Genomic DNA, 25,567 nt, shown 5'->3' on the forward strand with positions numbered 1-25,567 from the left:
GGAAGACTAAATATCATCTTCATTCTGGTGGGCTAGACATGCAGTTTTCTCAGTAAAAATCCACCAGGTAATACTTTCCCTTCTTTAATTTTTCTGGTAAGCACCTGTATTGTAGCCTTACAATTCTTGAAAATGATAAGCCAATTTCCAGCGTGACTTGTAATTTGTGTAGAATCTAATATACATATAGTCTTTCTAAACCTCAAAAATCCTAATAGTACAATATCTTTAGCTTGTACAACTGTGTATCATGTGAAAAAATAAAATGAAAGAAACTAAAACAAAAAACTAAAACTAAAACTTACTAAAAAATATATTTAATCACATCTATTTGAATCTAAACTAATTTTAATTAAATAAAAAAACAAATTATATTTTAAATAAACAATAAAGATTTACACACAATAGCTTAAACTTCCTTGAACTTTACACAACATAATATATATTAAAGGATAAAATATAAACATGAGATACATGATATATTAGACATGCCATACATAAAAATCTGTTTTATGAGCTCATATAGAGTAAGTAATATATGTTTATGTTGTATATAATATATTATACATCTGCTAAGCAGAGAGTAAAAAAAAAAACACAATTGTACATAAAAGTATTGTTACTTTATTATATTCTCACCATCATATTTAAAAAATATATATACTCTTATTGTAAAAATAATTATACTCTATAGTATAAAAAGTAATTGTTACACACAAAATAAGCTAGTAGGAATAGTAATGTAAAAATTAAACAAATTTATAATAATGTTTTTAATTATCAAATGCAAATAAAATGTTACTGCTAGTTTGTTTTAAATTAGTATATGAACTGATGATAGTTTAAAACAAAAATTTCTAAACTTTAAGAGAAAATTAAAAAAAAATATTATAAAAATCCTCTCATAATATTTATTGGTTGTAATTACTTACAAACAATGTAGTGTGTTTTAATTATAGTAAAAAAAAAAAAAAAATAAGAAAAATTAAGAAGGAACAAAGATTTAATTATATGAACAGACTTCTTTTATTAAGAAAAAAAATCCTTAATTTCAAATCAATAAAACCATGCACGTTTAAAATTGTTGAATATATTATATATATAAAAAAAAATATAGAATCAAGCAGAGGAAAAATGAAATTAAAAATAAAAGAATTAAATTAAACTTTTTTTTTACTTCTATTAATGAAAATACAACTGGGTGTAATGTTTAGGATCAAACTTTTTTTAACTTTTCTCCAAAATAAAAATTTTAACAAAAGTCAGATCAAGCCTCCATGAGGTGTGCCTGGATATATCTGGAACAAATACTATTTGTCAAGTACACTGAATCTAAACAAACTTCACAACTTCATCTATCATACAAGTTACACCCCACTATCACCTCAATAGATCATATCTAGAGTTGTAACACGGAACCTAGTCCCACCACAGGTGACTCCTTCACAATCTAGTATAAAAGGACTTTTAAGGAATACTCCACCGGGTGAACCAAGCAACACCAGATTTCAGGTAAGGCAGCACTTGGATATGGTGGGCTGCCACATAGAAGATGATAACATGGAATTAGAAGCATTGGAATGCCCCAAACACCACACACAAACAAGAACAATACAAAATCCAAAATCAAACCGAAGCAGATCACCTACATTTCTAAGTACAATGTAAACTCACTCATGCAGATTGGTAAACAAAAAATAATAACCAACCAATGCCATGGAATCTCAAGGATATAGGGCTCTACAAAGGTACACCTGGGAGAAGAGTGTTGAAAAGTGTCTCACAGTTCGAAAAAGAGTTTTTGGTCAACCTTAAAATAATAAACTCTCTATAACAATTTAAGTCACAATATCCCAAGAATCTCAACACTTACCCTAAAAGCATCTAATAAAATTTACACCATAATAAATGCCCACGCCCCCACTAATAATAAAAACAAATCTACAACAGAATGTAAAGAAACATAAAAGTTCTGAGACCTACTTGATCAGACCATAAATAACATCCCCAAAAATCATGTTAAACAACAAATCCGTGACTTCAATGCTTATCTAGGCAAAGAAAGATGATACCACATCATCAGAAAATGGCCCATCTAAAAGAGAACAAAAGAAAACAAACAGAGACTCACTGATCTCTGCAGAGATCACAACCTAATCTCAAAATCCACATATTTCAAGAGGGAACCTCAAAAAATCAAAACCTAGAAACACCCCGACTACATTAAAGGAGAATGACAACTAGATCTTAATTGACAAAATCCATACTCAATCAAACAATGGAGAAGAGACATCAAGCCCAATTTCATTACACCAATCGCAAAAATGAGAAACACCCTTCCAAAATATAGTAAAACAAAGAAAAGAAACCCACACGAACCCAAAGTAAAACAAAAATACAATACCACAACAATACACTGAAATTAATAGAAGAATTCAACCATATGCAGTCAAAAGACTACCACAGAATCTTAAAAAAAAACAACTCAAAAAATATGAACCCCCAACACTATTAATCAAGGATGAAAACATAATCTGGCCTATAACAATAAAGACAACACAAAAATCCTAGCTAAATATTTCAACTAACTCCTCCCTATCTAGTGCTAGTCGTTTCATTTCAGTATACCCTCTACATCCTACATCCTTAACAATTTGTTTTACATATTCCAAACGTGGCCTGCCTACACAATTTTTTCCTTCTACCTGTCCTTCCAATATTAAAGCGACTATTCCAGGATGCCTTAGTATGTGGCCTATAAGTCTGTCTCTTCTTTTAACTATATTTTTCCAAATGGTTCTTTCTTCATCTATTTGCCGCAATACCTCTTCATTTGTCACTTTATCCACCCATCTGATTTTTAACATTCTCCTATAGCACCACATTTCAAAAGCTTCTAATCTTTTCTTCTCAGATACTCCGATTGTCCAAGTTTCACTTCCATATAAAGCGACACTCCAAACATATACTTTCAAAAATCTTTTCCTGACATTTAAATTAATTTTTGATGTAATTCTACTTCCCAAATAACAAAATTCTTCTACCTCCATAATCTTTTCTCCTCCTATTTTCACATTCAGTGGTCCATCTTTGTTATTTCTACTACATTTCATTACTTTTGTTTTCTTCTTGTTTATTTTCATGCGATAGTTCTTGCGTAGGACTTCATCTATGCCGTTCATTGTTTCTTCTAAATCCTTTTTACTCTCAGCTAGAATTACTATATCATCAGCTAATCGTAGCATCTTTATCTTTTCACCTTGTACTGTTACTCCGAATCTAAATTGTTCTTTAACATCATTAACTGCCAGTTCCATGTAAAGATTAAAAAGTAACGGAGATAGGGAACATCCTTGTCGGACACCCTTTCTTATTACGGCTTCTTTCTTATGTTCTTCAATTGTTACTGTTGCTGTTTGGTTCCTGTACATGTTAGCAATTGTTCTTCTATCTCTGTATCTGAACCCTAATTTTTTTTAAATGCTGAACATTTTATTCCAGTCTACGTTATCGAATGCCTTTTCTAGGTCTATAAATGCCAAGTATGTTGGTTTGTTTTTCTTTAATCTTCCTTCTACTATTAATCTGAGGCCTAAAATTGCTTCCCTTGTCCCTATACTTTTCCTGAAACCAAATTGGTCTTCTCCTAACACTTCTTCCACTCTCTTCTCAATTCTTCTGTATAGAATTCTAGTCTAATAACAACATAACCAGAAAAAACCTCCTACAATAAAAGAAGTCTATCAAGAACTGGGTGAGAATTACAAAGTGGCAGGAGACGATCAGACCAAAAAATTTTTTCAAGAATAGGCCTAAACAGGATCAGTTTACAATTCAAGAAAGAACTAGAATACCAGGGAGATTTCAGACCCTGAAGGAGTTGTCCAGACCAGATCATGAGTCTCAAGGTAATAATGGATTTCAACAGAAAAAAGAGACACGGTGAAACGTTTGTAGACTTCAAGAAAACATATAATTGCATCTACAGTGAATCACTGTTAAAAAAAATTCTCTGACACTCTAGACTACATCCCAAATTAATAAATATGATATAACTGACCCTTAACTAAACTGACCTAACTGACTAAAGTGATCCTATGCGTTGTGAAAGATGTACAATCACCTTCCCAAAAAAATACAGTACTCAAAAGGTAATACTATCATACTATTGATTTGACATCTCAGTTTAGAAAAGGATTTACCGATTAAGGCAGAGTGGAAAAGTTGAGAAGATGTAGTCTGTCCTATTGTTTTTTCACACATACAACAAAATTTAAAAAAAGCAAAAAAGATTTGAGAGTGAAGTAATACACAAAGGGTAAAAATAGACACAATAAAATTCAGTGATAATACTGTTCTTTTAGCTGGCAGAGCTAAAGATTATTTAAAAAATACTTAATGCTGTGAATTTATTAACAAGAATAAATGCAATTGAAAGAATGTGTGAACAGAACAATGATAATAAACATGATAAAAACCAACAATAATTATGAAATAAATTTCTTGATAAAAACTCAATGATCTTTTTGTTTAGGCAGTATAATTAAGAGAAGTGTTAAAAAGTAGTATTACAAAAGAGCAATCATAATACCAGAATTGAAAAATAAAGTTTTCAAGATTGAATTGAGGAATCTGCCTCATATAGGTAACATTACTTTCTGCTCTTTTTTAACATGAATGTACGTCAACAGAAAGTTGTAGAATAGTTTTTAAGTTAAGGAGAATATGTCAAGTTTTAATTGGCAGTAACAATTAATACTTTCTAAGAAACAGATCAGAATATGATTAGTACAAACAGCAGAAAAAAACCTTAACAAATAAACAGTAATATAACAAAAAAAATAACAGTAAGGAAAATTACTAATGCTTACACTACGTACAGAAGCTGTTTCAACTAATTACCATCAGTAAAAACTTAATTCTAAAAACATAGCAAAAACATGTGGTGAGAAAACTAAAATCTAAACATTTGAACTGGTAAGGGCTAGAATATTTTGGACTGACAGGGTAATGTCTGAGCAAGTAAACAGCAAAAATCAACTGCTAGCCAATTAGCACTGATTATTTTTTAAACACTTTCATACCAATTCAATAGTGTTGCCAATTTTTTTTATTACCACAAACTTAACATTGTTACTTGCTGCTTAATGTGTCATCACCTCCTGTCTGTTCTGATGTACACAACACATTTTTTAATGTGAGAGTCTTTATATACTCATACTACTCTCAGCTATAATATGCCGTATCTAGTCTAAAATAATCTAATATATGTTATTGTTTCATATAACCAAACTTACAAGTTTGTAATGAGATACTTTTACAAACATTTACATATTATTATGCAAAAAAAGATCAAGCATGGAAATGGTTGAAAGATTGAAAACTCAATATTTCAGGCTTCCTTAAAAAAATTTTAGATTTCCCTTTAATTATAAATATATATAATTATATGATATAAGTTTAAATTTATATCATCAACTATAATCCTCGCAGAGCAGAAGGATAAAAAAATTAAATGAACTAATTTGTATTTCGAAGGAAGCTTTCTGGTATCTGTATAGAGATCAAAAAATAAATTAATTTTGCAAAAGAAAAATTTAACATTTATAAATAATGAAAAAAATTTAATTTTAACTTCAAAAGAACTAAAAATAATCCTACTACAAAACTTACCCAGTTTAATATTCTATATGTAAAAGAAATTCTATTATGTTTCATAAAAATGAAACAAAAATAGTTTTAACAAAAAAAATCACTAATCTGGCTTTTTTTATGACATGGAAATCCTATTGACCTGTATATTTTTACATGGAAAAGGTTACGAGTTTAAATTTCACAAAACGAATTATCAGTTATTTTTAGTCAAAAGAATAAAAAAAATTTTTTTTGCTGAATACATTATTATATATAGTTTCAAAATAAAAAAACTACAACTGTTTTTATAAAATTTTTAAAATTATAACTCTTAATGCAGGTAATATGACATTTCCAAAATTTACATATTGTGACTGTTAAATTACATAAATTTCAACCAAAAAAAAAATTTAATTTAAACTTCCTTTAACTGATACAAACATTTGCACAATATTACAAAGGTTATATTCAAATATTAGCTTACTAATATAACCTCATACTTGCATACATATATACACATTTGCTTACCACAGTATAACCACCAAACAATTGTTTGTAATTCTGTGAAATTTTCAAGGTAAAATATTTTCACTTTAAGGTGTTAAAATTATCACAATAACTCAAAACAAAACATTTTATTAATGCAGATTACATAAAGAAAAGAAATCATTAACATTCAACTTCCTAACACAATGTAGACAATGCTGTTAGGATTACTATTATAGTACAGGCCCTAGTCAGGATATAAACTCCAGATTACATGAAGGACGGTAAAATTGTAACACTCACTGGCATATAGGAGAGAAATTTCAAACAAATTGACAGGTCCTGCCATCTAGTAGTTTCATTACCTTGTTACTAAACATTCCAAAACTTGTTGACTTGCACCCTCTCATTTTCAGTCAATTGCCACTGTTATGGAGTCGAGTAAGCCCGCTATGTCAATGCATTTAAAACAACATGCAATGACTGAATTTTTAACAGCAAAAAAAAGTGAATGCTAGTAGTAACATTCATCATCATCATCATCATCTAAAAGCCATTTATGGAGATGAAACTGTTGATCAAAGAAAGTACTGTGAGAAAGTGTGCAATAGAATTTTGTGCATCAGAAGCTAGTAAAGAGAATACTGATGATAAATCTTATGATAGTCGACCAGTTTCTGTGACTGATGAGAAGCATCAAAAGGATGTGGATGAATCGATTCAAAATAATTGTCGCATCACACAACAATGCAACACCATCCAGATAAGCATATCAAAAGAATTTGTGCACATTATTGCACAAATGGGCTATTGCAAAATCTGTTTGTGATGGAAGCCACGCAAACTCAAAGGAAGTAGAAATTTGAACCTATTCCACACAACTTCCATACTCATCAGATTTGGCGCCTTGTAATTTTCACTTCTTACAATTAAGAATACTATGGGGGTATTCATTTCACCATGGATGATGAACTAAAGGATGTAGTCGGTTGTGGATCAAGAAAAGACCACCAGTATTTTACACTAATGGAATTAGAAAACTGGTTCATCGTTGGAAGAAATAAGTAGTTGTAAATATATAAGTTTTTGTAACAAATAAGATTTATTTTTATACCATATCTGACTATCTATTTTTGTTTATGAGTTATGAGTGACTGCCTGTTACATTTCAGCCACCCTTTGTGTACATTAAACAGGCATTTGACATGATTATCTAATGTAGAAAAACTAATTTTTGGTTAATGATCCACTTGGTAATCATGGATATACTCAAATATATCAAAATTAATAAAAAAATTAAATTGCTTTATTTCCTCCTATTTAAAACAAGGTGACAATTAAAATGAGTAACTAGTAATATATTGGGAACATATCACAACAAAACATACAGTAATATATTATTTTTTCCCATAGTCACTTTCATATTCACTCATATTTTCATATTATTTCACAATCCTCTTTATTACAACTTCAAAAATTTCTTCTTCAGTGATTTTAACCACCGGATTCATTATTCAATTCTTCAAAACTCCTGTGGTGTTATCTATAATTTAAACTGAAGAAAACGTGGTAATAATCATCACTAGATCTGAGGTTATATTTATAGGAACAATGAAATCATTGAAATTCTTGAACTATTTGATTTTGACTCTGAGATGAGCAATTATCATACAAAATCATTATGCAATTTCATTAGAACGAACCATGAACATTTTTTATTTCCAAGTATGTACCAGATAAAGCAAAAATTCTACAATCAATAACTTTGATGACTGAAAATCCTGAACCATGGAAAATGATTACAGACAATATAATTACTATATAAGAAGGTTGTAAAAACAATGAAGATTTGCATGTAAATTTTGGCATTAAGAGTGATCAAACTTACAGCAGCAAATTAACATCAAATTTTGTGTGAAAATTTATTTAAATACTACTAAAACATAAAACTATTAAAAAATGGCATCGGTGTGAATACTCTGAATAAATTTTGTGTTTGTGTGAAGGATGTAGAAAATTCTAAGATATAGGAAAGGTGTGAATAACTACAAAAGTGGCAACCGAAAAAAAAAAACAGATTTAAATACGAAGGGAAATGATTTGGTATATATCAAATAGGCAGAAATTGTAAAAAAACTGACAGTTAGCCGTGTAGGGTTTAATCATCCTGACAAATGATTAAGAGTGCTATATAAATGAACTGAAAGATATATGGTACTGAAAAAATTAAATATTTCTGTTCAGAGGAAACAACCTAAACTGTGTTCTGCAAAGTGTAACATCTATCGTGACTTGTGCACTGAGCAAAGGGTTATCTACCAAGAATTACGCTCAAAGTATTATCGGTTTACTAACTGATAATCAAGAATTGGCTAATCCATAAATAAACAGATATGAAGATGAAAGGTCAATATTTTATAACGTTAAAATGACCAGGAATAATTATTACTAAGCGCAAAAGTTACCTGCTAATTTTATATTCATATTTTCATCCAATAAAAGATTTTCAGCCTTAAGATCTCTGTGAACGATATTACGACTATGACAATAACTGACTGCACATACAATCTGATGGAAGATCCTGCAAGCTTCTTTTTCACTAATTCTTCCATTTGAAACTAGGTGATCTGCAACAGAAACAAGAATATATTATTATTACATTTTAAAAGATAAGTAAAATAGTCACAATATTTCAACATATCCAATCAACAATACACAGTTCTTTTACATTCTAAACATTAATAACTCTTACTGAAATAGCTACTATTGGTCACAATGACTTGATAACAGCTCTGAAAAGCTACATTACTAACAATACTACAATATTAATCACATGTAACACATACTTTTACAGAAAATCACTGCCACAGAAACAGGTTGTATGAATAGTATTACTTCTCCACAGCATACTAGCCAATTTTTAAGCAATTTATTGGTATATTGCTCATAAAAGAATACATTTTTGTAATAAGGGAAATAAGCCATATGAAGACAATATTTCATTACGTACAATTTGATGATCTGACCACAAAGTGAAATCTATTATCTACAAAACTGCTACCAATAACTGCCAAATTACTAAAAAATTATTTTGCAATCTCATCTGAAAATAATTCCTACTTAATTATCCTGGGTTGTAAAAATTAAACAGTGAAATAAAATAATTTAAATAAGTATTAAACATCATAAAAAAAAAACTATACGCAACAGAATAAAATTTTTACACACTTTAAATGCATGTTTTCAACGCCGGTTAAGAACTGAATAAAAGTGAGAATATTCTCTGAATAATAAGTATTGGAAATATTTAAATAACTGGAATAAATTTAATATTTAAATGCACACTAGCAGATGGTTTCTGAACAATACAATTAGTTAATTGTAATAATCATTAAAACAGCTCACAATTATTTAATAATACTGACGAGTGAAGGAAGAGAAATATTAATACAAAATAAAATACAATACTAAATGCACATAAACGTGTGCAATCTATCTAGTTTACATATACAAACTATCAATAAAATGAAACAAATCAGTTGTACAAGTAATATTAATAAATTAAATCTTTTCTTGATAAAAAAAAATAATACTGTTATATACGTTGATCAAGTAAATGAGAAATCTATGAAAACAAAAAAAAGTAAAGCTTTTACCATCCATATTGTGTAAACAAAAAAGGCTAAAAATTTTAATCCATTTGGGAATTTCCAGTACAAAATACCATGCAACATATCATAATTGAATTATTATTAAAAAAGGGTTAGGTTCCTAGTTTTGACATTACACGATTATAAAAAACTCTAGGGCAATACTAAAAAAGAAGTCGTGCTTTTTCGGAATTTCACAGGCAAAAAAAAAAAAATCAAAAATTTGGTTTAAATATCACTTTCGTTATAAATGATTTGTATATTACTTAGACGAGGTTAGCGAGCGAAGCGAGACTACGTTCGTTTGGTTATTTTATATTAACATACGTACGAATCGCCGCTACAGTAAATGGCATAAATCTTGAAGCTTAGCACTGTGTCCCGAAACTGCTCCAGCTGACATTCTACTACCCGTTTAGCGTAACATACGGTTCGGTAGGAACGGTCTTTCTTTCTTTTTCCTGTTTAGCCTCCGGTAACTACCGTTTAGATAATTCTTCAGAGGATGATATGTATGAGTGTAAATGAGGTGTTCACATTCTACTACCCGTTTAGCGTAACATACGGTTCGGTAGGAACGGTCTTTCTTTCTTTTTCCTGTTTAGCCTCCGGTAACTACCGTTTAGATAATTCTTCAGAGGATGATATGTATGAGTGTAAATGAGGTGTAGTCTTGTACATTCTCAGTTCGACCATTCCTGAGATGTGTGGTTAATTGAAACCCAACCACCAAAGAACACCGGTATCCACGATCTAGTATTCAAATCCGTGTAAAAATAACTGGCTTTACTAGGATTTGAACGCTGTAACTCTCGACTTCCAAATCAGCTGATTTGGGAAGACGCGTTAACCACTAGACCAACCCGGTGGGTTTGGTAGGAACGGTCTGTATATTTTATACACTACGCAAAATTAGCACTACTAATATTTATTATTATCATCATAATTATTATTTCATTCATGTTAACATTAATCATGTCAAGAATTAATATATTAAATAATAATATTATTGTTATTTAATATTATTTTACATATTATTATTATTTAATATTAAATAATATAATTAATTAATTTTTATTTATTTATAGTCGCATCAATAATTAAAGTCATTAGCGACTTATAGGTGAAGTGTAATTGTACCGGTAAATTTGTAGTCTTGAACAAACTCAGGTCGACCATTCCTGAGATGTCTGGTTAATTGAAAACCCAACCACCAAAGAACACCGGTATCCACAATCTAGTATTCAAATCCGTATAAAGTCTTTACTAGGATTTGAACCTGAGAACTTCGACTACGAGATCAGCTGTTTTACGACGACGAGTTTACCACTAGACCAACCCGGTTGGTTAATTATTATTTTTTTTTTTAATTGATAATGTACAATTATATTACTTTATGAAAAAATCTTCTTGTTTTTCGATTAATATTATGCTGATCCAATGATGAATTAAATGGAGTGTAATAAATTGGAAGTTTCATAAATTGCTATATAAATCTTTAAAAAAATAAATCGCTCTTCTACTGCACGTTTTACACGGATTTAAATAATACACTAACTCTACAAAAGTAAAATAAACACAACTCTTTAGAAACTAAAGCAGTTGAATGTCATCATCCAAATCGTTAAATTCCGAATTTCCCGTGTCATCACTTTCATTACCACTACATCTTCCAAAGAAACTATTATTAGTGTGGTCAATTATGTGTTCTGCGAGCATCTTTTTTGTAATTTTTCACAATAAGGTTTTTAATGCGTTTTAGAAAATTTATGTTCAGCAATCTGTCGAACATTATGGCCAACGTATCGTTTTACTTCATACCAAACAATTTCAATAGGTTTTAAATTTGGGTGTACGGGGGTAATCGTAACACTTCATGTCTGTTTTTCTTGGCATGTTCATCAAACATAAACACTTTGTATTTTACTTTGTTCCTTTTAATTATCTCGTACAGTTGAGGTTTCACAGCATAGTAGCATCCCCCCCCCCCCGCAGCATATATAATAATAATCAGTCTACTGTCTTTAGAAATTGGAGTTATAAGTCCTTCCCCTAAAGCATTCCACCATAATTTCGTTGAAATATGACTTGAAAAAATACACGTTTCATCAAGGTATACAATCAGCCTACTATCGGTTGTGAATTTTTTGATCGCGTTAACGAACTGTATTCGTTTAATCCTAATGTCACGATGTTCAATAACAATTCCAATTATTTTCAGTTTTTCCCGTTTGAAATCCAATTGTTGTAGTAGTCTTCTTGAGGCTTCTGTTACTTCCTGAGAATCCTATTGAATCTTTCAGACAGACGTACCAGCAATTTTGAATAGTGGGCAACTGTTTTTCTTTGAGATGAAATTCGTTTACGGTCCTTCCCATGTCGAAATCATCTAGGTCTGTTACCGGTTTGAAGCGGATTTTATATCTTCTTGGTATACTGAAAGAAGTAGAAGCCTCTGATCGGTCTTCTTGTAATTTTTTTAATAACTCTTTTTCCTGTTTCCCGATTTTACAAATTTACTTGCTTCTTCTTTCATAAATTCGTGCGCAATATCGATTAATTTCCGACGTTGCCGATTCAATTTTTTACAAGTCACAGTGGATTTAACTTCATTCATCCAGATCGATTGCTTACAATTACAGAACAACAAAAATTTAACCGATACTATATACACACATTAATATAAATCAACAAAAGCAAAACGCGGCCTGGCGAAACGCAGTCAATAAATGAACAAAAACGATTGAACATTATTATTACGCAAAGCTTTCAACTTTATTGTATTCTATATATAGAATAAATATAATAAATAATTAAAATATAAATTAAATAATCAACAACCTTTAAACGCATCCTAGCGCTTTCGGAAACGAATTGCATCTTCAGAAACTTAATTTTTATATTAACTAAAACTTTGTCATCATGAGTATAATTGTTACGTAAAGTGTGTGAAATATATAAAGATGGTCCGTCATGTATTAAAATTGCGTCGACTTAACGTCTTGTCATAATGAATGTCTCCACCGTTATCAAGAATATGTAATTTGTTTCCGAAAGCGCTAGGACGCATTAAAAGATCGTTGGTAAGTGGATTTTATATTTTAATTATTTATTGTATAATCATATCAACGAATCACGTTTGAAAAAATTGAATAAACACGATAGTTGTTTTTATTTTGTACATATGATGCTGGCTATCGATGTTAATTAGAATGATTCGCTTATTCCAATAACTCATACTTACAAAATTGTTTCGTTTAAAAAGAAGTGTTGATTTTATCAATTTTGTCAACATATGCGTCATTTGTAGTTTTTAATAGCCAGGCAATAAATTATCATAATTTAAATTAGAAATACCTATAACATTTTCAAACGATAATTGGGAGTGAAATAATTTTGGATAATTTTATTTTAACTGTAATTAATATTATAAAATATTGATCGATTTGGATTAACATTTCTAAGTTAAATAAGATTTCATTTTAATGTAAATTGTAAAGTGACCGAGACTGAATCACGAACAGATTTTAGTTTTCCGTTTTGTGAACACAGATACGAGAAATGTTTGTAGAATCGTTGATACACAGCATATTAACAGCTTGACTACAAGTTCGGATTTCACGCTCCTGCTTTACGAGGAATCAACATAATATAACAAAAGACGTTTCTTAAACTTACACGTCATTATCCAAATCTGAACTTCCCGTGTCGTCACTTTTATTATCACTATATCTTTCAAAGAAATTTGAAAATATTCTGTAGTGTAGTCAAAAACGTAAACGATAAAATCACTGATACCACAAAATTATAAAGCTAACATTAAACCAGAGCAATGCTTATAACTAAATATATGAGGGTTGTTTTAAATTGACATCCAGTCGGCTAGTGTAAAGAAAAGACTTAAACAAAAATATACTACTATATTCATTCATAAGTTACCTAAAAAAATAAATTAGTTCTGCATACAGCAGTCATTTGCGTTTAAGTACTCATTTTAATGCAGACAGATTTAGTACTCATCGTACAGTCGGTTTTTTTTGGATCCTTTTCAGAGAACTTCACCATCAGCATACCCAGGTGATGGCTATTAAAGAATTAATAGCCATCACCTGAGAGAAAAGAGTTTATGGATAGAAATCCATAAACTCTTTACTGGTTTCAAAATTGGGATGGCCAACAAGAACTTGAAATGAAGAGACTGTAGTCATTCCTCAGCAAGACTTCTTCGGCAATTTAAAATAAAATGATGTCTCATATTCTGTAAATTATATCAACCCGTAAAATTTCACTGCTGTTCCAAAACCCATCACTTTTAGGTATGATATCCTCTTTAATTTTCCAGCACCAATCTCTCTCAAGCCACTTAGAACATTATGACCAAACCAAAAAATAATCATCCATTGACCTCCACATCCATATGGTCCTTCTGCTAATAAAATATAATTGAGCCGTGCATCTCATAGTTGACGGGCACGGTAATGTTTCATTGACTGGCGATACATCCTAAATAATGATCAATTCTCAGAAAAAACTCTCTAAAAAATCAGTTCTATGAAAAATGTGTTTCACAGTATCATAGGAAACAACATACTTCAGTAGTAAATCGGATTAAAGCTAAGATTCTACAAGCCGATAATCGTGTAAGGCTTGGAACCTCTTATGGTAATAAAATTCTGGAAAGTGGAAAGATGAAGTTCGTTTCCCGTACGATACTAGACGAGGTTTGTTCAAAATAAATGGTAATGACCCGATTGGCTAAAAATTATCAGCAAACGCTGAATTGATTTTAGGCCGTAAATTTCAGATTGCAAGAAGGAAGGAAAATGATCTGGAACTAGACAGCAGAATTTATTAAATGCTAGATAAATTTTAATCAAGTAATTTACTTTTAATGAAAAAAAAGAGATTTGGACTCTTCAATAAATGTTTGTAGTAATAACCTTTTAACAAAAAGTTGTAATTTTAATTTATGCCACTGGTGTTTAATATGTACAGGTATCATAATATAATAAAATAATCATATTTAGAAAAGTATTATATCAAGCACAGTGTAATAAATAATTAAATAAATAATATAATTATATTAAGCCGATTCATTTGTTTATGAATACTATATTCATAAACAAATGATTTTTTTCTCTTAAATATGGAGGTTTAACTTTTGTGAAAGTTTACAGATATTTTTATGGAAATTAGTAAAATTGAATTTACGGTTACACTCATTAATTAAGGAAGCACCAAAAATTTACAAAATTACAATAAGTTTAAAGTTTTATTAATAGAATTGTCTCGTTTTATTTCGGTTTGACACAGTTAAAAAAGGTGTATCACTTACTATCTGGAAGAGGCTTGAATACCTAAGGTCTTGATTTGAAGTTTTGTCTGTTTCATTCCATAATTTTTCCACGGGTATATTTCCCTTATCATTGATCAATTCCTCTTAAAGATGTGCAGTAGGGAGCACCCACCCGCCGTATATCGCGAGTAGGGTGGCTCATGATTCCTAACTACTACTGGCCATTCAGAAAGTCTCATCTGGGAGAACGGTGACTTTTCCAATAGATACTTAATGTAATAAATATACCTGCTCATAATAAATTTTACAAACTGCTCTAGAACTGATAATAATGACAACATAACTCGTGTCATCTACAAGCAACAACACTTATCAAATTCACCCGCATGACTGCAGGATGTATGATCTAAAAGGAGAACTATTAGAGAATAAATACGAAAAATCTATTTCTTTCTTTTTCTTCTTATCCAGCATCCTAGGGTTAGGGAAAGGATCACAAATAGCTCTAGTTCTATTCCTCCACCACTCATCCCCTATAACACTTTTCACCCACTACTCATAATATATGCTTTAACTTTATCTAACCATCTTCTTCATCGGCCTCATATTGGTCTACTCCCACTTACCTCCCGATTCAATTTCTTTCCTCGTTCTCTTAATATGTTCTAAAAATCTCTCCTACCCTATCCAATATAAATCTTGTATTTGTGAAAGCACTTATTTTACATTCCTCACGTAAGCCTTCTTTGTCTTGCTTATCATCGTTGTAAGAAATTTCACTTTCGTAGCTTGTAGATTAACTTTCCTCCTTTTTTCATTTTTGTATGCCTCTAGAAAATGTCAGAATTGTCATGCATACATCTTATCTAACACTTTACATTTCCTCGGCACTTTCTTACTCCATACTAATACTCTAAAACCCCGATAAGAATTTCTTCTTGCGCGCTAGTTTTCTTTCCATCTCCATCAATTTTCCCGGGTCGAAGATATATTTAAAAATGTCTACTACTTCAAGAAGTTTACCATGAAGTTTTACATCCCCAGTTTATTCTATTTCTTTTCTGATTTCCATCACTCTGTCTACCTGCTCTTAGTTCTTTTACTTACCTTTCATATTTTCTTGAACGTTTAAGTTGTAAATGTAGTTTGTAAAGAAAAGAAATTAAATTATATAACGAATTTTAAAACGCATCTAATAAATAACTACAGAATAAATTATATTAATAAAACATATTATGTGTTATACAAAGATGTACAAAAGTATTATAACTTAAGTGTGTAAAAATACATTAAATAATGGATTTATATGACAAAATAAATAAAAAATTCTTTAACACAGTCTGTTAACTCCTCCATAATCAATTTTTACATAATGAAGGATAATGACATGCGGTCCAGCAGAAAATATATTAAAACCAACCTTTAGAATGTAAAATATTGTCAATATATTAGTATAACGATAAGAAAATTATCATAAATAGACTAATTAATACAATAAAATTAAAAATAACGTAACGTATATACTATATATTAATATATAGAAAATAATAAAATATTGCATGTTTTCCACACAGCAATAACAACACACCAAGGACAATACCCTATCACACTTATTTACTTACTTGACACAGAATAAATAATTTAAAAACCGATTAAAGAACGATATACTCGTATAAAATATTTTATTTTTGTAGTAATTATTTATTTATTTAGCATTGTAACAAATGATCTGCTGGATTTAATAAAATACGCATTACTGGACTTAATAATAAAATCAGAAGTTGGTTAAACAAAGAAATAGGAGGGTAAAATCTTATAAAAAAAATAAATCTTTGTAATGCCTTAAAAAAAAAGTAAGACAAAAAATGTCTCGCATATTCTTTTAAAAGATTATTTAACATAATTTAAAAGATAAAAAATAATGTTACTAAACTAAATAGTACCTTATAGTAAAGAGCATTTAATTGTAATCAATTGAAAATGTTTAAATCTCTTAAGTGAAACTAATTATGGAATGCTGCAGAACCCCGGTTGAAATTCATTTGAAACTAAATGAAACAGCGTTAAAAGTTGTATTTAATTTGTTATTAGATAAAACTCAACGATAATACCTAAAATCTTCATTACGTGTGGTGTGGTTGATTAGACTGTGACTTTTTTTTAAATATTTGAAAATAAAAATTATAATTATAAAAAAGGCTAATTTACTTTTTTTATTTATTAAAATTTTCAGTTTAGTCAATAGATTTACTACCAAGCTAGCATGTAAATACTAAACAATAATTGTATGCACATTTTATACGATGTTTCATAAAAATAACAAAGTGCAGTTAATAAAAATGTTATTTATTTCATTCGCTTCAAAATTATAAAAATTTTACTAAACTATTTGTAAAAAGTTGCTCACAGAGCTTAAATTTCAATATTACTGCTCGTCTTAATAAGAAACCATAACTGGAAAAATACTATGGAACTTAAAAGTAAGAAGGAAATATAAGTCAAATAAATTTTTAAATCAAGCTTATTTCAGATTCCAAATAGTTTAAATGTTAAATAATTTATCATTCATAGCCAAGCAAGGAACAATTTTTGAAATGAAAGATATGATTAGGAGGTCTACATCTCTTTTGGCCTAAATCTTCTACATTTGAATACCAATCGACCTTGACGTTTTACTTACACTGTAAAATGCGTTCATCATCAAACATAAAAATCTGATGTGGACATCACATAATTTCTTTGTATGCCTATTAAATTACATATATACATTTTTTTAAAGTGAAAGTACATAAAATTTTATTTCATTAATAATTCCTGATATTTTTTCATACTTTTACTTCCTTGTACGAAGTAAAGGAAGTATTCTGATCGCGAAAAATTTCAACTTTCAGATTTCAACCGAAGAATCCATATCGACCATCCCTGAATCCATTTTGAGTAGTTTCGGCTTGAGGTCTGTATGTACATACATATGTATCTCTCATAACTCAAAAACGATTAGCCGTAGGATATCGAAATTTTTTATTTAGAACTGTTGTAACATCTAGTTGTGCACTTCCTTTTTTGATTGCAATCGACTGAATCAAAGTGTCCAAAAAATCCTAAAATCCAAAAAAAATTTAGATTTTGGGCTTTTTTTTAACTACAGTAATAAGCCCTCATTGAGAGATTTTCAACGATATATCATAAGTGGTACTTATTTTTATTGGTTTCAGAGTTATAGCCAAATAATGTTTTAATTAAATATTTGGGTCTTAGGGGAAGCTACTTGGTTCGAATCACACTTCACCTTCTTTTTTATTAATTTAAATACATTGATTTAATTAATTAATTAACCTCTCACTGTAAAAAAAATTTACGATGCATAATAATTCAATAAAAAAAAATTGAAAAAATATCAATTTTTTCAATTCAGTTTTTACTGAAATAAAATTTTAGGTACTTTTCATTTTTTTTAAATGTGTAAATGAAATCTAATAGGCATACAAGGAAGTCATGTATTACCCACATCAGATTTTTTAAAATTGTTATTATGAATTGTTATTTATCATAAAACGTTTCATCAGAGATTAATAATTATTAATAAATTAATATATTTAAATTAAAAAAAGGAGATGAAGTCTAATTTGAACCGATGTGGTGTCTTCCCGTTAGAAAATCCATATATTATTAATTAAAATTTCATTTGGCTATAAGTCTGGAACCAATGAAAATAAGTAACACTTATGATATATCGTCAAAAAGCTCTGAATGACGGCTTATTACTACGGTTAATAAAAAGTCCAAAATCTAAATTCATTTGGATTTTGGGATTATTTGGAAACTTTTGGTTCAGTCGATTGCAATCAAAAAAGAAGGTGCACAACTGCATGTTACAACAGTTCTAAATCCAAAAGTTCAACATCCTACAGCTAATCGTTTTTGAGGTATGAGAGATACATATAAACATACAAACGTAAAGACGGCACGCCGAAACTAGTGAAAATGGATTCAGGGACCGTCAAAATGGATATTTCCGTTGAAATCTGAAAACCGAAATTTTTCGCAATCACAATACTTCCTTTACTTCGTATAAGGAAGTAAAAAGGATGGTAGTTTGTAACAGAGGATCAACCTTTATCGCCAAAATCGATGATGCAGATAGGATATTCAAAAATACGATAAATCATCTATTTTAGAATTTATCGACAACAATTTATAAAACGTTGTTTTACTATTTGTGTTTTGCATATCAGAACCGGATTTTACTGCAGCAAAGTTTTTCAAAAGCTTAAATAAATATATACGGTGGATATGCGCGTGCGTGTGTATCAGTCAGAGTTTATAAGGATCATAAATGTTTTACGTATTTTTTCTTACGAGAACTAAAAATTGAATGAAACTATAAATAAAATTAATGCCAGACCCTTGCCAGGGATTGAACCCGAGACCAGTAGAATCAGAAATTACCATGCTAATCGTTACACCAGCCCGATGGCTCTACCAATATACCGTGACTCTTGTGTATTAAATGTAATGTAATTTACGAGAGATTTACGTCTACACAAATTTTAAACATAAATACAAATTATATTAAGAGAGATAATAAAACAAACAATCGACTACTTTTCTATACGTAAAAGTAAACAAGTACCATAATTAAAAATAAAAATATACGTAAGCGACAACGAAGGAGCACTGATACCTCTTTACTACAAAAAATGATATATCACGTCATAAAACCGGTTGGCGATTTCACTTATTTGTACTAAAAGTGCGTAATACATATAAACACAATCATGTCGTCACAAGTTTACCTCATCGACAACCAACAAAAACCTACTAACGTAATATGAACTGACAAGTGACCTCTTGATCGATTACAACTTTAGTAGAGTCAAACGGTAAAAAGGTTTTCAATATTTGCATTAAATTTTACGTCAATGAAACCTATCCTTAATTTAAAGAAGGGGCTTGATTCAAAGAAAACAACTTCTGTAACGTTTAACCTTAAATAATTAATGGGAATAAAATGTGAAATCGTTACGATAACGTCATCATCGCGTATTACACTATGAAAACTTCAGTACAACACGAAAAAATAAACATACGATTTTATGCAATCGATCGCTTTTATTTGCCTAATTTTAAGCGATTCTTTTTTTATGCGTAAATATATTTTACATTAATGTCATTATATAATTTTATTAAATATAACTTTTTAACGATAGTTTTTAATGACTATATAATGTACCTTTTAGATTCCAAACCGACGTACTTTTAAATTCCCTTTCTTTTTCCGTTAATTATTTTACCTTAACCAAAACTCAACAACCTACATTCCAGTTTACACAGATTAAATTTTTACGGCCATTAAAACCACGATTCCTTCCATTACTTCAGATATTTTTATCTTTCTGACTTTCATACAGTCGTCACTGTTTCCCGTACATCATCGATCGTTTATAATTTTACCGCCTACAAACAAAAATCCTTCGATTTAAAATATACTGTAGGTAGATTTAAGTAGGAACAGTTGTATGCACCTTAACCTCAAAAGGTTTTTCGTATACGTGTATTATTTTATTTATTTTAACCGGTTTCTCCATTCCTAGATGTAGAAAACACGGGTTACCGAATCAAAATCTTTAAGCGGGACAGACAATATCCCAAAAATTAGGTTTTTTTTTAACTTTGGACCGTTTCAAATTCCAATACTAAACGTCTAGCTATTGGACTGTAAAATCTTTCATATTTTGGGGTTTTTCCTAGAAAAAGTAATTTTTAACAAACCCTGATCACTTATAATTAAGAGCTTCTTAGAATCACCATTCTAAGGTTTACCTGTGCAATTTAATCGTAGATTAAGTCTGATTCTTATTAAACGATTAGATTTTGAAGAACATTCTTTAATGTTAAGCCTGAAAATATTTTTTTAAAGTTAGATTCTTCAAATTTGACCGTCTTCCATAGGCGTAATATTAACACTCGTACATAATTTTTCTGATCTCAATATTGAACTTACCATTATATATTTTTGTACCGTTAAGTTGAATATTCCAAATAGTAACAAACCCTTAAGAACATCGGACGGTCATTTAGAAGATCGGCGGTTCCTATTTCCTAGTTCCAGTTTTAATGTATATTTAATATACATTAAAACTTCGTAACGAAATTTATGTCCGACTAGGTGACAAGCCACATCTAAGAAGAGCTATACCAAGAAAATTCATCTACATGAAACAAATTCTAACCAGATAAAGGTAATTTTAGTTAAATGCCGAACGATACTGGATCAGTTTAAAAAAAAAAATTCTTTTCATTTTTTTTTGGTTTTGTTAATAAATCTTTAAATATACATACCTTCCTCCTCTAACGAAGCCAATGTCTACAATTTTAATAAATCGTCAGTAAAAAAAAAAACACAAACAATAATTATGGACCCAGTTGCTAATCAGCGACATCACAAAATATTCGAACTAAATCTATCATTAAAATATATATATGAAAGCTTCAGTTTTAACTAGACATAACAAACATATTGGTTTGCAGTAGGAACAAAAGCGATCAGATTATCAATAAAATTGAAGTCTATTCTAACTAATATTAATTTTGGTACTGTAGAAATATATGTTAGCTATTTCTAAATAAATCTATCAACAGCAATTCATAATAATAAAACCGTATATTCTATATCGACGATATACACAGTATATACGAATACATTGGTATACCGTTCCTCGTAGCACTGAAAACGTTTTCTCTATCCAAAGATTATCGAGGAGTGCCTATATTCCCTAAAGCCTTAAATAAAAACATCACGGATGTCTTACTATTCCATAATAGATGGCGGAATGACAATAATTGCAAACATTTTGGTAATACGATACATTAAAAACAAAAATTATTCATTGATCAAATAAAACACAGATTAATCTAAACGAATAAATAAATATACGTACACTAACGGATATATTTACGATAACAGCCGATTCTCTACAATTCAGTCTTTTATGAACATTTAATTTTCAAATCACCCGTAAAAATTATCAGAGCGAAAATAATCAAACAACTGTAATAAAAGGGTACTAAAAATGTTATCAATATATAAATTCACACGACTGGTTTCGATCGTATAATTACCGGTAAGCAAAGTTTAAAAAATGTCCAAAACAGCAGTATTTTTTTTTTAGTGGATATTGACGCAGGTAAATTATTTCAATGAAAATTAGTAATACTGAAAAAAAATTAATAAAAGAAAATCAAATTCTATTCGAATCTGTAACTATTTTAATTAGTTACACCCTAATAAATATGATCTAGATGATCAACTCCCAACAGCTTAGACAATAGAAATCACTTTTACGGTAAAAAAAAGCACAGTAATATACAATCAGCATGCCTCAAATCAGGGGTCACCCAAGGAGGTCCCCTAACCGGGTCTCGGTCTTTATTTACCTGCCTCAAATCAGAGGTGACCTCTGATAAGGGACTCGGTCTTTAACTCGGGACCAACAACCTACCCTTCTTTTTACAACATTTTGCTACAGTTTTACTCTAATCCACTTTAAAAGCATTTCTTGTCTATACTATCAAAAGTAATTTTTAACACTGTAATACAAAAATCTCTTATTTTTTTCTAGCTCGCCTATAGCCCACCGCATTCTGCTGCTGTAAAATGCACTCTACACAAATATATTACATATTTCTTGTTTCACGGTTAAATCTTTAAGTTTGAAATTAGAAAATTACTTTTCTGCTAAAGTTTTCCGAGACTTATACCGATCCGCTTTTGATATCTTATTTACTTCGTCGATTCTTTTTAATTTTACTATCTAAGAAACAGAATTCTACAATTTCTGGTTAAAATGTGTTTTTCTATCGTACTGTGTAATACAGAAATCCAAAAGTCGCGCGCGTCAAAATTAAAGCGTCTATAAATAGCATAGTTGAATAAGTTCTATCGGATACCGCAAGATAGCACAATGAGTATTAACAACAAACCTAGACGCTATTGTGATATGTATTGATCACACGACGCTTGCAGTAGTGCTTTATCGTTTGATAAATATGTGGTTCCCCAAGGGTAACTGATTTCCATTGTTGGACATGCTTTTCCAGTCGTTCTTATGCAAGTGTTGCAGACGAATTTCATGGGAAATATCCAGATGTGGCAGCGCCTAACAATTCGACCATAACGAGATTAATCGCCCTAATTAGAGAATGCGGATCAGTTGAAGACAAGAAGGGAACCGGGAGACCGGCCATTTCGACTGATGCTAGACCGGCTGAGGTTAAGAATGTGATGCAGCGTTCATCTTCAAAAAGCTTGAGAAGTGCTTCAGAGCACTATCAGATTTCAAGCGGAAGCGCTCAGAGAGCGATGAAGCGGTTACACTTTCTTGTATATCATGTTACCAGTGTTCAGAAATTGAAGGAGCCGGATAAAGTAAAGCGCGTAGTGTATTGTACACGGTTTCGGTCATTTGTTGACAACAATGGAATTGCAGAGCTTGACCGTGTTTTCTTCACTGATGGAGCGTGGTTTCAACTTAGTGGCTACGTGAACAGTCAAAACGCTAGAATTTGGTCGACTGAAAATCCACATGTGTTTCATGAAAACCCCTTACACTCTCAGAAAATGGGGAGTGTGGTGTGCCGTATCACGTCGTCGAATAGCGGGCCCAGTTTTCTTTGAAACTATAGCGAACAGTGTCGCGCATCAAGATACCATTAGACAGATTATTGAGCTTCTTGAAGATGATAAACATGAGTCGGTTCCACCAGTACAGTGTTACACGTCATACATTTAATGAAACCCTGCATTTATTGCGCGTTTTTTTTTGGCGAGGTATCATCTTTAAAGGATTATGGTCCCAACGTTCACCCGATTTAACGTTCCCAAATGTTTTCCTATGTGGTTATCTTAAAAGAAAAGTCTATAAAAACAAGCCACGCACATTGGAAGAACTAATGATAAACTTAACATGGCGGATTAACAACATCGTATATACGTGCTTTAGAAAGTGTCCTCAAACATTGTAAATATAAATAAATCTTTAAATATTATTACTTTAATGTCTTTTTTTTTTATTACATTGATGTGCGCGCCTTTTATTTCTCTCTTTTTTAACTCCTCACTATTCTTTTTTCTTTAGCATATCATCACCGTAGTTTTACACTTAATCTAATTTTAAATTGAATTTCTCCCTGACAATGACTCATTCCGTCTATGATATCTCATTCCAAGTTTCAGCAAATAACCTAATCGATCAATCTTAACAGTTTTATTTTTTACCACGGATTTATACTCTGTTCTCCAATTTTTCTTCTAGAACTTTAAGTAAAAACTATACAAGATAATGTCATGATTTTTTGTATATAGCACCTCCTTCGTTTTTCTTTTTCTAATCTATTTTCTACATACATCGTACTTAAAATATAATAATGAAAAAAGCACTTAATGATATCTAAAAACGAAAAACACAGATTACTTCGATTCAGAATAAAACTTATCAGAAATCAGAGACCTGGAACTCACAAAAATATCTGTAAACAAATGTTTTGCAAAAGAACCGAGTTTTTATTATTATAATAATAAAAAAAAATCGTATAAACTAAATCTTTGATGGTACATATCGAATATTACAAAGTAATAATATAAGATACTTTTGCTAAATGAAAGATGTTACGAAATGACAGACCGACCCCGCAGGTGGAAAATCAACCACGTAAGATGTATTACAGATGTTCATCTCATAGTATAGTATTACTATATGTTCATCCCCAGATATCAAGGTGTCAAAGTAAGGAGTGATTTATCAGTAATGTTTTGTTTTTTCACAGAAATCTCATTTCCAGTTGTTTTAAGCGAAAAGGATGATATAGTTTTAAAAAGATTTATCGGTCTAATTTGTTGGTACCAATTTTAATAAGAATTCCTAATCGATTTTATCAAAAAATTTCTTGAAAAATTGAATGGAATTTATCCCGCACCTACTTATTTTTTGTGTTTCTTTCGAATTCACGATTAATCTTCGAGAAGAATTTTCGAAAACAAAAATTTATGTTCATAACGCGAGTGACATTTATTTTTAACGACTTTTCGAAGAGAAGTACACTATTACATTCGGTTGCACGGTGGGATATAGGGATGAAATTGGATTTTCTTTACGTTTTGAGATGTTAAGTGATACAGAAATACCATTCACTTAAAATAATTTATATATCTGTACCTATAAGGCCATTTGTCCTAACTAACTAATTCATCAACAGCCAGTAAAAACTGCTGAAGATAAATTGATGAAAATTTCATGTTTTGTAACTGCACACTAAGAAAGGATTTTTTGAAATTCTGAGTTTAAAGGGTAAAAATAGGAGTAACAATGAAATTTATTATTTTTTTTTAATTTCACGGTAACAAATGAAGATATAAACTTGACTTTTGGTGTGTGTAATCTCCATGTGAATATCTAAAAACAATTTCTAGATTTTTTGAAATTCCGAATTTAGTGGGTTAGAA

At 30.2% G+C, this 25,567-nt stretch overlaps 1 protein-coding gene across 6 annotated transcripts in view; it reads right to left on the reverse strand.

Moving 5' to 3' along the window:
• The window catches only part of LOC142324977 (serine/threonine-protein kinase SIK3-like), a 312,103-nt gene that overhangs the window by 52,284 nt on the left and 234,252 nt on the right, over positions 1 to 25,567 (reverse strand). For all 6 annotated transcript variants that reach the window (XM_075366181.1, XM_075366180.1, XM_075366176.1 and 3 more), the window contains one exon: positions 8,586 to 8,747. In XM_075366181.1, the coding sequence (XP_075222296.1) occupies positions 8,586 to 8,747 (162 nt within the window). The remainder of the gene's footprint in view (positions 1 to 8,585; positions 8,748 to 25,567) is intronic.

Source organism: Lycorma delicatula, chromosome 5, assembly GCF_047948215.1.
Source record: "Lycorma delicatula isolate Av1 chromosome 5, ASM4794821v1, whole genome shotgun sequence".
Lineage (NCBI taxonomy): Eukaryota > Metazoa > Arthropoda > Insecta > Hemiptera > Fulgoridae > Lycorma > Lycorma delicatula.